Source organism: Danio aesculapii, chromosome 16 (assembly GCF_903798145.1).
Source record: "Danio aesculapii chromosome 16, fDanAes4.1, whole genome shotgun sequence".
Classification (NCBI taxonomy): Eukaryota; Metazoa; Chordata; class Actinopteri; order Cypriniformes; family Danionidae; genus Danio; species Danio aesculapii.
Window position 1 is genome coordinate 20,531,611 of NC_079450.1, and position 15,487 is coordinate 20,547,097.

Consider the following 15,487-nt stretch of genomic DNA (forward strand, 5'->3'; position numbering starts at 1 on the left):
ACACTCCTTGAAAAAACTCCAATCATGATAAAGTTGTTTTCTGCTGTGGCTGACAGCATAAAATAGTCATTATGCATGTTTAGTATATTGAGATTATCTCTTTATGCTGTCCAAAGTTTGGGGAAAAGTTCAGCAAGACAAAGAAACCTGATTATATTTAGATTTAAAGTTCTGTATCAGTCATCAAGCCCTTCGCCAAGAAGACCACAAGCGGTTCAACCACCATGCCAGGAAATTCCAGTGGCTGAAAGAACATTTCTAAGTATCAAAAAATATCCATCTGCTTATTTTGGCGGGCTGTATGTGTCATATAACAACGGCGCTGCACTGGCTGCTCGAACTCTGTTTTCTCTTCTGATATTGGCAGATTCTTTTATAGCCTTTAAAGTCCTGGAGTAAATTCCGTTCATGCTTTGTGCTGATATTTTGGACTGCGGTACAAATGAGGGAGTCGTTCAGTCAGGTTGTTTATGAGTGATGATTCCCTCCAGACTGAAGCTTCTGTTCAGTGATTAGCAGAAGAAGAATCACCCAGAGGCTTTTGTCCTGTCACGTTGTCCCCCACAAATCACGTGCTTACTGTCTTTATTTGGACAGATAAGTTAATGTGAGGGTGGCTCAGTGGTTAGCACTGACGCCTCACAGCAAGAAGGTCGCTGGTTCAAGTCCCGGCTGGGTCAGTTGGCATTTCTGTGTGGAGTTTGCATGTTCTCCCCGTGTTCGCTCTGGTTTCCCCCCACAGGCCAAAGACATTCACTAAAATTGAATTGGCAAAATTGGCCGTAGTGCATGCATGAATATGAGAGTGTATGGGTGTTTTCCATTTCTTGGGTTGCGGCTGGAAGGGCATCCGCTACGTTAAACATATGCCGGAATAGTTGGTGGTTCATTCTGCTGTGGCAACCCCTGATAAATAAGGGACTAAGCCGAAGGAAAATGAATGAATGAAGTTATTGTGAAGAACAGTAGAAGAACTGAAAGGCTGCTGTTTGGGTATTTGCACCAGGTCATGGTTTTTCCTGTGCGATGGAGACACATCCAGTGGAAGGAAATGCTATTGTGGTCTTCTTATTGTGGAAAAGACGAGAATTATCACCAGATATGACAGTGGCTGGACTTCCTCAGCCTCTCCCGAGACTTTAAACAAACAATGTTGGACTTAAAATGAGAATTTCTAGACTTTTCCTATGGCTTTATGATATAAGTGTTGTTTCTTTTGGTATTGGTTTGTTTTTTGTTTAGTAAGTACACTGAAAAGTGTAATCACCTCACAGTAAGAAGGTCGCTGGTTCGAGCCCAGGCTGAGTCAGTTGGAATTTCTGCGTGGAGTTTGCATGTTCTCCCTGTGTTAGCCTGGGTTTCCTCCAGATTCCAGATTCCAGATTCATCAGGGGCCGCCACAGAGGAATGAACCACCAACTTATCCAGCATATTTATATATACAGTTAAAGTCAGAATTATTAGCCCCCCTGAATTATTAGCCCCCCTGTTTATTAATGGTGACGTCAAGCGTTGCCGAGCTGCATTGTGGATCGGAAGCGTCAGCCAATCAGATCGCTGTATGCAAAAACACCAGCTCAGACAGTGGCCTATTGCTGACTAATTTCATTGACTGGCGCTGCTATGACGATCGCGTCAGGCCCAACTTCAGACACACCCTCTGTCAAGCGTTGACGCTGAAGCCCCGTGTGAATGGGGCGTACTAGTTTTAATAACTCATTTCTAATAACTGATTTCTTTTATCTTTGCCATGATGACAGTAAATAATATTTGACTAGATATTTTAAGACTCTTCTATACTGCTTAAAGTGGCATTTAAAGGCTTAACTAGGTTAATTGGTTTGTTCTGTAGACCAGTGTTTCCCAACCCTGTTCCTAAAGGCACACCAACAGTACACATTTTCAATGTCTCCCTAATCAAACACACCTGAATCACCTAATTAGAACATAAGAAGAGACTCCAAAACCTGAAGTTAATTAGTCAGGAAAGGGAGACATCCAAAATATGTACTGTTGGTGTGCCTCCAGGAAAAGGGTTGGGAAACACTGCTGTAGACTATCGAAAAAATATAGCTTAAAGGGGCTAATAATTTTGCCACAAAGTTTTTTTTTTTTAATTAAAAACTGCTTTTATTCTAGCTGCAATAAAAAAAAATAAAACTTTCTCCAGAGGAAAAAACAATATCAGACATACTGTGAAAATTTCCATGCTCTGTTAAACATCATTTGGGAAATATTTAAAAAAGAAAAAACTGTAGAAATCAACTGTATATATGTGTGTGTGTGTGTGGGTTTGGGTTGTTTGAAAGACCAACCTCCCACTGATAAGGTCCAGAATTTTGACTTCTATGCTATCATAAGTTGTGAAAATAACCAGTCAAAGATGGCTTTCAGGACCAAATGGAATCTTCTGTTGGATCATTATTATTATTATTATTATTATTATTATTATTATTATTATTATTATTATTATTATTATTATTATTATTATTATTATTATTATTATTATTATTATTATTATTATTATGTTTGAATTATTTTATTGAGTTATTTTATTATTTTAATTATTTTATGAATGAGCTGGCTAGTTTGTTATTTGCCTGTAGGCTTCAGTTTTTAGTTTAAAAAAAGTTTTAACAAATTCCTAAAAAAAGTATAAGATGATAATAAGTGTGTATTTAAAAATAAGTATTTTTCATATTTCTTTATTCTAAAATTTTACATTTTAAAATGATCATTTAAAATGCTAATCTCATAACATTATTTATGAAACTGTAATACAAAGCTGACAGTTTAAATGCACATTTGTAAATAAACACTTGTAGTAAAATAGTTTGGTTAGCAATTTGAAAAAAAAATATTTAGGACCATCAATTGACTACTCTTCAATGCGGAAGTGTGCTCGTTTTTGCGATTGTTTTAGAACTTCCGATTCAGGTGCCTATAGGATAAATGACTAGGAATAATAAATGGCAGAAAATGGTCAAACTACTCGCTCTACAAACAAGTGTTTGCATTAGAATACAGACAAAATAGAATAATATAATAAGAAAATATCAGTTTGCAACATCAAGCAGCAAAACGAGCTGTTTTTAATGTCTAAAAATGAATGGAAGTGAATGAGACCGGAAGTCTCGAGCCAAAAGGATTCAAATGGCTGCGCCCGCTCGCACACGGAAAATAAGGTGAATAGGAAATATTTTTAGTAGCCTACATAAAAAAGTGTGGTTATGATCAAGCTTATCCAGCAAAATTTGTTTTTAAAATGCCACTGAAATGCATTATTTAAACCTCATAAACCTCATAAAAAAGCTGGCTACGGGCCTGGAATGGTTGATATATGTGCTTTTCAAAACTGGACGTCCTGGACAATAGACTTTAGACTTTACTAAAATTTTACTTACTACACTTTACGTTTAAAATAAAGCATATTACAGTATGTTCAAAGGGTGGATTGTTGTATTTTAAAAAAAGACTAATAATATCACAAACATTTCAGAATTTTGTGTTGAATTTATTTGTAAGCGATTACTGAAATGTATCAGTTTACACTAAAATATGGTATCAATCATTTAAAAAAATAAATGTTTCTTGGCAACAAATAATAATAAGTATATTATATAGATTTTTGAATGATTTTGTCACACTACGTTATCTGCTATTATTGTTATTATTTCCAAATTGTTCTAAATTGATGGTGTTTAAGTCAAAATCTCCACCTTTTCTGCACATTTTGACCATGTTCCTATAGTTAGCTCAAACCAATAAACAATGTTTCCGAGCCTTATTAATGTCTCCAGATGCCAGAACACAGCATACATTGGTATTTTCCCCTTTGCTTTGTCAAGTTTAAATGCAACATCTGCTTTGGAGCAGAACTGGAGGTCAGAGGAGGGAAAGCGCTGGTTGTTAGAGTGACAGGATCGCAGGGCGGGAGGCCTGTAAATAATTTCCTCCTCAGGGGAAAAACAAAACACAAACAAAACAACACAGCAGGTTAATGAGTGTTTAGATTAGGCTTTAAAACATGTTCTGGCTGCCATTAGACCCCATGCTTGGGCTGTGAGCAAATAGTGAAGCACAGTTAGTCAGGTGAAACATTTTCTATTCATTCATTCATTCATTCATTCGTTTTCAATAATAGCAGCATGTGTTTTACGCAGCGGATGCCCTTCCAGCCGCAACCCATCACTGGGAAACATCCACACGCACTCATTCACACAAAAACTCATACACTACGGTCAATTTTTAGCATACCCAATTCACCTGTACCACATGTCTTTGGACTTGTGGGGGGAAACCGGAGCACCCAGACGAAATCCACACGAACATGGGTAGAACATGCAAACACCACACAGAAATGCCAACTGACTCAGCCGAGACTTGAACCAGCGACATTCTTGCTGTGAGGCGAACGTGCTACCCTCTGCGCCACCACGTCGCCCAGAAAGATTTTCTAAGATGACTAAACTTAATATGACCCTGGTGGTGTTGGTTTTAGCAATAGCCAAAATACATTGTATGTAATAATTAAAACAAACAAACAAAAACAAGCATTTTATGCTACAAACAAGTACAATAATAAGTATAAACTCACCGGCCACTTTATTAGGTACACCTTACTAGTACCGGGTTGGACCCACTTTTGCCTTCAAAACTGGCTCAATCCATTGAGGCATTAGCTTCAACAAGGTACTGGAAATATTCCTCAGAGATTTTGGTCCATATGACTTGATAGCATCACGCAGTTGCTGTAGATTTGTCGGCTGCACATCCATGATGCAAATCTCCCGTTCCACCACATCCCAAAGGTGGTCTATTGGATTGAGATCTGGTGACTGTGGAGGCCATTTGAGTACAGTCTGAGATGATTCGCACTTTATGACATGGCGCATTATGCTGCTGGAGGTAGCCATCAGAATATGGGTACACTGTGGTCATAAAGGGATGGACATGGTCAGAAACAATACTTAGGTAGACACGATGCTCAATTGGTACTAATAGGCCCAAAGTGTGCCAAGAAAATATCCCCCACACCATTACACCACCACCACCACCAGGCTGAACCGTTGATACAAGGCTGGATGGATCCATGCTTTCGTGTTGTTTGATACCAAATTCTGACCCTACCATCTGAATGTGGCAGCAGAAATCGAGACTCATCAGACCAGGCAACGTTTTTCCAATCTTCTATTGTCCAATTTTGGTGAGCCTGTGTAAATTGTAGTCTCAGTTTCCTGTTCTTAGCTGACAGAATCTTGTGTTGGTCTTTGAGGTGTTGTGCATTGTGCGTTCAGAGATGCTCTTCTGCAAACCTCGGTTGTAACGAGTGGTTATTTGAGTTTGAGTTATTCTCCTTTGATCTCTGGCATCAAAAAGGCATTTGCACCCAAAGAACAATTCTCTGTAAACACTCGAGGTGGCTGTGTGTGAAAATCCCAGTAGATCAGCAGTTTCTGAAATATTCAGAAATGGCACCAACAACCATGCCACATTCAAAGTCACTTAAATCACCTTTCTTCCCCATTCTGATGCTCGGTTTGAACTGCAAGCCGATTGTCTTGACCACGTCTACATGCCTAAATGCATTGAGTTGCTGTCATGTGATTGGCTGATGAGAAATTTGCATTAAGACAAGTTAGACAAGTGTACTTAATAAAGTGGTCAGTGATTGTATATTACCCTAAATATATTAAAACCTAATAATCCAATTGCTCTTCAAATTAGTTTTCACTTTAGATGGTTACATCATTTTGGGGTCGCTTTTATTACTCTGAGAAAAAGTTTTTTTTTTTGTGTTGTTTACTTCCAAGGATTCTTTTACTTAGTTATTTACTTAGTTTATACTTAGTGTTTAGAAGTTAGATTTTAGTTACTTTCATTATTTAAAAAATAAGTTGTGGTCATGATTCTGTGCTTGTGATTAGGATTTCGATTTTTGGAGGGACTATGATTCACACACAAAGGACATTATTAATGTCATAAATAATTACATGGTATAGTTTCAGCTTTTTATTTATGTATTTTTTTAGTCGCACTACAAAAAAAGTTTCATTAGTTAATATATTCACTAACATTAACCAATAAGTATTTATTAATCATAGTTTAACATTGACTAATGCATTATTAAAATATGAATTCATGCTTGTTAATGCAGTTAACATGAACTTGTGCTGCACAATATATCAGTTTAGCATCAATATCACAGTGTGTGGTGAAAAGGAACCTAATCAGTGTCAAAATATTCCATGTGTCTTCAGTGGTTCACCTGTAATCAATCAGTAAATGTGCACCTAGATGACCTGATGCGATAGAGGAAACATTTGTGAAAAAAAAAATTGTGCTTTTGGTGCACAAAAGTGTTCTTGGAGCTTCGTATGATAACATGGGATAAGAGTCTCGTGACTGTTTCCAACAGACATACAACATAATTAGACATTAATTTTAGGTTGGATTTAGGTCGCCAGCATCCAAAGACAAAGTTATTTTGATGCCAATAATGACGTGAAATGATGTTGATTTTAGGTTGTGATAGAGAGTAACCAACATCGAGCCAACATCTTAAACCAACATCATATCGACATCAAATACTGACATTTAGGCTGCTTTCACACTAGCACTTTTGGTTCGCACCTGGGTTCATTTGATGCCAGAGTTTGGTACGTTTAGCTAGTGTAAACATTACTTCTGAACTCGGGTGCGCACCTGTGAACCACACTCGAGTCCACCTGAAAGAGGGGGTCTGAGGTAAGGTTCACGCGAACTCTGGTCCGGTTCACTTCTGGTATGAATGCAATAGTACCAAATAACGGAAGTGAACCGCCAACTGTACAACTATCGCTTTCATAACGTTCATTCGTGTGTGTGTGTGTGTGTGTGTCTATGTATCACGTACTGTACTGTGGTCATAAGCGGGACTGACCCAGCGCAAACACAATGATAGCGTCTGCTTGTCTCCTCAAAAACAGCTTCTGCAGACATCGGGTTGTGTACGTTTATAACATTTTGCGGCAGATAGACACGAGTCGCTTTCTGCATGTCCAAAACGATTGCTTTTGTGGCCATCACCAGCAACAGCCGTACACACAACAGCAGCTCGATGACTCAAGCGTACCAGGGTTCAGAAGACAGTCCTTGCGTCAGCCCGCAGTTTGATGACGTAGTGACTAGGTCCGCTACGTAGTTGATGATCGCCTACACCTCCCCTACCCTAACCCAACCATCACATTAGCATGGGTGGTATCTTAGTGGGCGGTACAAGGTCCGCTACTTAGTTGACGATCGCCTACACCTCCTCCTACCCTAAACCCTAAGGCCCAGGACCAACACACTCCCACACACCCACCAGTTCTTCAGTTTCGTCCGAGACACCCAGGTTTTATACATTAATTTGTGGTCTGAAGTCAAATGAATGTCTCACTGGAATGAATGGCATGAGGGGAAATAGGGCATAAACTAATCATCTCTACTTAAACCATAACTTTAAAACTAGCACAAACTAAATAATTTAGGCTACCACTCAAGAAAACTGACAAAATTAAACTAAGAATTCTTAATCTTAGCATTTATGAAGCTTCTGTTGTGGCAGTTCATGCTGTGATTTATTTATTTTTTCTCATTTCACCCCTGCTCGGTTTGAGAAAGACTTATTCATCATGTAGCGGAGTCCTATCTGCAACATGATTTATTGTATTTTATAGATGAAATGTGAATCTGTTTTAGATCCTGTTGGATCTCAAGCTGACTTCCTGTGTGCGCAGCTCAATCCGGCGCCTGTCGGTTTGTTTGCACTGCAGATGCCGGAGTGATTTAGATGTGATGTGGTCTGACATGCGCGTGTTTGCTTTTGCTTTTGTCATCATATAGACGAAGGCCCAAGATATTCAGAGGATACAGACACACAACCAGAGCCAGAAGACCTGATCCATCTGAAACAACATGAGGAGAATCTGACCACTTTTTATGGTAAATCTCACTGCATTTACACTTTTTACCATTGCTTTGGTTTATTTAGTTTTGTCCTTTTTGTTGTTGTTGCCTGCACGTCTCATTTAAGTCATGTTTTTTTTTTTTTGACTGTTTCAACAACTGAAAGTAAGCTACAGAATAACTCTTAATTCCACAATGGGTTTTTTGTTGTTTGTTTTTTACTTTCCTAGTTTTTTTAACGGTGTTGCTTGCACATTGTATTAAAGGTATGCTCAAATCTAGAGAATAACTGTTTATTAATCCTGCATTTTTAATGTATTGTTTGTACATTGCTTTTTTATTTAGTTTTATTATTTTATTTCAATAACAATGAAAGGTATGCTTATTACAATGTAGAGAAAAATTTTCAAATAACTAATCACATTTTAATTCAGGTTATTAAACTGATACTAAAGAATCTTTCAAAACATTAAGAACTTTACCAATGATTATTTGATGTATTTGTTGTGGAGTTAATTTAAGCCTTCTGCAATGATGAGTCCACGCAATGTCGTTACAGAGTTCACGCACACACAAACACAGGGCACTTTGCAAATGTGACAGGATACAGGTTAACTTCCACTGCTGTATGGATATCCGTTATGTTAATGTACAAAATAAACCGGAATAAAAGTCTTCTTTTATAATTGTACAGACAAGCAGCCTGTGGTGATGAATTACCACAGTGATTTTACCGTCTTTATTACAAACATGCACTGTTTAAAAAACATTTTTAAGCTTGTATACCTCATTATTGATCACATTTGATGATGACTGATGATCACAGTGAGCTGAACAGATCTTTTAATCCCGGTTGCTTTAAGCATGTGCTGTCTTGTTGATATGATTATACACATAACTACAAAGATATAGTAATAAAAGGCCATCAATAAATTTGTTGGGCAGGGAAACAGCACTCCTACGTCAAGTTGAGGTCGGCCTCAAGATGGGAGGGATTTGGATTCTATTTAAACGTCAGGGCATTCAAAAAAGAGACTTATTGTGTTTATATCACCCCAATATGACTGTGGACGCACTATACCTACAAACAGTTCTGTCCAAACAGCTTCCAAAAGATGATTCATAGGTTCCCTTTAAAAAGTGAGCAAACCCTTACTTTTATAAATATATACTTTTATAATTATGCGCGTAGTTTGTTAACTTAATAAGAGAGTTCCCTTATAATTATTAAGTCAACTATTTGCTTTTCAGTATAGGAGACTTTTCTCCTTTCTCGCTTTGTTGCCCTTTCTTGTTTTCAAATGCCTAAAATCAATAGTTTTATTGGACGGAAACAGTTTTAACTTAACATTTTCTGTGTTCCTTTGAAAGAAAAAGTTAGAATAAACGAAAAGACAGCTAAGTTTTAGGTGAACTGTGCCTTTAAAGGTCTTTTCCGCAGGCTACGATAATGTGTAATTTCCTACTGAGTAGCACACTCTTGAATGGCATGTGTACAGCAGTGATGTCACAAAGCCAGAACAATAGAAAAGCCCCAGTCAGCGGGAACTGTAGTGTATGGGATGAATGAGGAGAACACAGGAAAGTGTGTTCAGATCCGGCCGATGCTCGTGACCCCTGTGTTTTCTGTGGCGTCCGCTCTGAAATGGGAACCAGAGCTGTCAATGTGGTGGATTTGTTTGTTTGGGGTTATAAATATAACCTCCTTAAACTCTTGCCCCCGTACTGTACGTGAGGGTGTGCCGCTATTTGTTGGCTTTTGGAAATATGAGTCTTCCTTGGGAGTTCACAGTTAGAAAGGGAAAAAGTCAGGGAGGAAATACACTACAGACACAAGCAAAACAGGAAAGGACATGGGTGCAGATGAATCCAGCTGGACGTCATGAGGGAGGAGTGTGTATCATGTCCTTTATTCACGTATAGACTACTGGGTTACATGGGTTTAAATGGAGATTTGTTAGGGAAACGGGCCTCAGTAGCCTGCTGGCAATGCTGACCTTTAACCTCACTAAACAGCCCATGTGGATGGTAGGAATCTTTAGGTATTTTACTGGTCAATATACACTTTGAGTCAATGCAAAAGAATTATAGCAAAAGCTCTTTGTTTAAAAAATTATATGTTGACAGTTTTCACTTTTAATACACAGGAGCTTGACCTTTGGACTTAATAATTGTAATTTAACAATTTCTATACTTAAATGATGTTCTTTTTTTAACATTATGTTTATTGGATTTTTCCATTTTAAACACAAAGTACAGAATAATCTAAACCGATCTTTCATCCCCACACATACTGCCCTGTAGGTTGTTTTCACATGATGTCATTGATGATGTGCAAAATTCAGATGAAGGGCAGGAAGTGATACTTCTACATACGCTATCAGAACATCAAATATTTCAATTTTATGTTGTTTATAATTGTTTAAACCGGCCAAAATAAGAAATGCCAAACAGCTTTTATGCACTTTTATGGACATATATATATATATATTCATATAAATATACATACACACATATATATTTATATATATATATATTTTGTATATATGTATATGTACATAAAAGTGCATAAAAGCTGTTTGGCATTTCTTATTTTGGCCGGTATACATATATACATATATATATATGTATATATATATATATATATATATATATGTATATATATATATATGTATATATGTATATATATATATGTATATATATATATATATATATATATATATATATATATATATATATACATATATATATATATATACATATATATATATACATATATATATATATATATACATATATATATAACTATATATATATATACATATATATATATATATATATATATATATATATATATATATATATATATATATATATATATATATATACATATATACATATATATACATACATATATATATATATATATATATATATATATATATATATATATATATATATATATATATATATATATATATATATATATATATATATATATATATATATATATATATACATATACATATATATATATATATATATATATATATATATATATATATATATATATATATACTATATACATATACATATATACTATACATATATACATACATATATATATATATATATATCTATTATATACATACATACATACATACATATATATATATTACATATATATAATATATTATATATATATATATATTATAATACACATATATACACATATATACACACATATATACACACATATACACATATACACACACACATATATATATATATATATAATATATATATATATAATATATAATAATATATATATATATATATATATATATATATATATTATATATATATTATATATATATTATATATACACATATATATACACATATATATATATTTACAACAGATAATTTAATATAATTTCTGTGTGTTTCAAAGAACTGCAGAACTTCAACTGTTCCATGCTCATGTTTCCACTTTTTCATATGGTAGATTTGGAAACCCAAGACAAAGCCAGGATGAATTGAAAAGGAAGGAGATGGATTTCTTGAGCACACTATTGCCGCATATGCTCACATTAAAGGTCAGAACATTTCTTACGTCAATATTTAACATGCATCTCAGCTTAACAGAACTGTTAACAGATATTGAGATGCTCAAGAACTAACCAGCCTTTACTCCCTCATGCTTTCCAGCAAATCCAGAGAGTTTTGGCCTTTACTTCGTCATCGGCGTGTGTTTGGCCTGGTGCTCACTCTCTGTCTCCTGGTCATCCGGATTTCCTGCAAGCCTCGCACCACCACAGCTCCCTCCACCCGGAGAAAAAACAGCTCAAAGACTATAGCGAAGAGGACGAGGAGGATGAGGAGAGCGAAGATGAAGAGGATGATGCAGGAGGCCTGGAGTCCTCCATTCGCCACAGCACCACAGAAATTCCCATAACACCACCAGATTACTCCGGACGGGACGCTGGGAAGGAACGTGTTCGCGTCGGCTGAGGAGCTGGAACGAGCGCAGCGGCTGGAGGAGCGGGAGAGGATCATCAGGGAGATCTGGAGGAACGGACAGCCTGATATTCTGGGATCGGGGACGGGGACTATTGGCAGAGTCCACTACTATTGAGCTCTCCCTGAGACTTCGAGACATGAGCTCAAAGACTGAAAATTGAAGCCCGTTCACTTTGTTTAAAACACATCAGACTGGGTGTTCTTGTTTTCCTGTAGACCACGGGTACAGATGTTCTGTCTGAAATGTTGGACTGGGCAAACTGTGGACAGTCCTCAAGTCAAGGTGCTTAATGAAAAGTCATTTTGGCTCTGTTTACACCTGGTTTAAAGGGATAGTTCACCTAAAAATTTGACTTCTGTCATCGTTCACTCAGCCGTTCACTTGTTCAAAACCAGTTTCTTTCTTCTGTTGAACACAAAAGATGCTTTGAAAAATGTTAGCCATTGATATCCATTGTATTGTGTTTTTCCTATGGATGTCAATGATTTTCAACAATCTTCAAAATATCTTCTTTCGTGTTCAACAATAAAAATTATAGTCATGAGGGAATAATCCACTTGTTAAGTAAACGGTGAGTAAATTTCTATGTTTGGATGAACTATCCCTTAAGGATGTGTTTTGGCTGATGGATCAAAAGAAGATAAGGGAGAAACTAAAGCAATGAGCCCCAAGAAACAATGCTTTACTGTGAGTTTATAACAATGTGGAGAGGAGGATTATTGCTGTTATAAATGCACTGTAACCACAATTTAGTTGGGATTATTGCTTTTATTAAACTTTTACTCCAATGTACATTTGGAAATCAGAATTATCAGCCCCCCTTTGAAATTTTTTTTCTTTTTCCAATATTTCTCAAATGATGTTTAACAGGGCAAGGACATTTTCACAGCAGTCTGATTTTTTTTTTTCTTCTGGAGAAAGTCTTATTTGCTTTATTTCGGCTAGAATAAAAGCAGTTTAGAATTTTTTTAGGGTCAAAATGATTAGCCCCTTTAAGCTATTATTTTTTTCAATAGTCTACAGAACAAACCATCTTTATACAATAACCTGCCTAATTACCCTAACCCCCCTAGTTAACCTAATTAAGGCTTTAAATTGCCACTTAAAGCTGTATAGAAATGTCTTGAAAAATATCTAGTCAATATTATTTACTGCATCATGGCAAAGATAAATAAATCATTATTAGAAATGAGTTATTAAAACTATTATGTTTAGAATGTGCTGAAAAAAAAATCTCTCCGGTAAACAGAAAATGGGGAAAAAAAATAAACAGGGGGTGAATAATTCTGACTTCAACTGTACATACTAAGGTTTCACGACATAAAATACTTGAAACTGATGTGCATTTTGTAGAATAAATTACCACAGATTAGAATGCGACTCAACCAATCAGAATAAACAAAAACAAAACAGAAGTCCATTTTTAATCGATTTTTTAATAAATCTTTTGGCCATACGAGTTTGTGGGTGGTAATATATACACTACCTGACAGAATCTTGTCGCCTATCCCTGTTTTAGGACAACAAATAATACTTGACTTCTAGTCTTGATCATTAGTATCAGAAGTGGTTTATATGAAGGAAAAGGCTCTAGATTTAGCTTATTTTACCAAAATAAAATATGATCATGCCTTGATTTTTAATTATTTAATAGGACAGTAATTTCTGACTTTGCTATGACAAAAGTCTAAAAGTCTTGTCACTTAACAGAAATAATGTACAGTAATAGAATATAAAGTCATGGTGCAGTGGAAAGATTAATATTGTGTATGACTCCCATGAGCTTGAAGGACTGCATCCATACATCTCTGCAAGTACTCAATAATTTAAAGTTATCTGAAATGGCAAAGAAAGCGTTCTTGCAGGACTCCCAGAGTTCATCAAGATTCTTTGGATTCACCTTCAATGCCTCCTCCCCCTTCTTACCCCAGACATCCTCATAATGTTCATATCTGGTGACTGGGCTGAGCCAATCCTGGAGCACCTTGACCAACTTTGATGTGGGGGCTGAAGTATGAGAAGGAGCGCTATCCTGCTGAGGAATTTGCCCTCTGCTGTGGTTTGTAATGTATGAGCAGCACAAATGTATTGATACCTCAGGCTGTTGATGTTGCCATCCACTCTGCAGATCTCTCACATGCCCCCATACTGAATGTAACCCCAAACCATGATATTTCCTTCACCAAACTTGACTGATTTCTATGAGAATCTTGGGTCCAAGCAGGTTCCATAAGTCTTCTGCAATTTTATTCAGCATTTTTTGTGATGATTGGGATGTTTGCAGTTCAACAGAATTATTCATTGGAAAAAAAAATCGACCTTCTACCGACCGTCAAGTTATTATTTGTTGCTCTTACAGTAGCGTATATGAGCCATTCTGAGCTTTTGATTTAAGTTTTTATATTTGATATAAAAAAAATTTATATTTTTCAATTTACAGTATGTATAATCACATGAGAGAATGAATGGACAATATGACAGAGAGTAGCTTTTGCATCTGCTCTGAAAGCTGCAAATCTATCCAAACGCTGTAAGTTTATGTTACAATCAGGACTTGCTGATCAACAATAATCCTGAAATGTTCAAGAATGAAGTCGGTAGGTGGGAAATAGATGGGGTTTTTTTTGTAGGCAGTTACATCACATTCGATCACATGACTGTTTACATTATGAAGGTAATCCAATCTGATGTGTTTTCGACTACCTCTGGGGGGTGATGAATGGACGAGATCATGTTTCAGACAGTGTTTACACTATTTTATATACTATCATCAAATCAACAAAACACATCTTAATACTGGGTGTAAAATTTAAAGCGCAATTTCTTCCTTGAGTCTGAGTTGATGTTTAAATGTGTTTTGTGAATTAGCAGAAGCTCACAACGAAGCAAATGCACTTTTGCACCATGCCGTTTATTCTGTATAAATGCTTTGGTTTTTTGTTTTGTTTTTTACTATTGTTGTACTTTTTTAAAAAAGAAATCCTTCATGTAAATCATATCATGCAGCAACCAAGTAGCTAGAGACGCAGTATTAAAACTCAACACCAATGTTTGTTTTTTAAATTAGTAATTAAACACTACAAACATGTCTTTAAAAGCACCATAGATTTGACATTTTTGTAAAAGTGTGCAAAATATTAAATTGCTGATTATTTTCTATGATTAATGTTGAACATATATATATATATATATATATATATATATATATATATTATAATATAATATATATAATATATATAGAATAGATAATAATAATAAATATAGTAATAAATTATAATAATATAAAATAAAATATACAAGTATAATAATAAAGCCTGCTAAAAAGGGGAAATTGGAGATGAGCAAACAGCAATGTTACATTCAGTATTGACCAATATTGATCAATTATTAAAAAAAAACTAATAAATGATACAGCAATATGTGCATTACTAAATATATCAAAAAAAAATCCAAGATAGATCATTTTCTCACGATTGCAAGTAAACTACTTAGATGTTATTTTTAAGAGTTCCACACTTAAGCTGTGGTCACACTA

The 15,487-nt window shown here is 35.5% G+C and overlaps 1 protein-coding gene across 1 annotated transcript; it reads left to right on the forward strand.

The window, feature by feature from the left end:
* The first annotated feature begins 7,036 nt into the window (after window positions 1–7,036).
* Window positions 7,037–13,083, forward strand: eva1ba (eva-1 homolog Ba (C. elegans)). The gene is given in 7 exon segments (XM_056475103.1): window positions 7,037–7,170; window positions 11,437–11,495; window positions 11,498–11,527; window positions 11,640–11,681; window positions 11,684–11,755; window positions 11,758–11,884; window positions 11,886–13,083. Coding segments are annotated over 7 exon segments (645 nt in total). The 3' UTR covers window positions 12,067–13,083.
* Window positions 13,084–15,487: the final 2,404 nt, after the last annotated feature.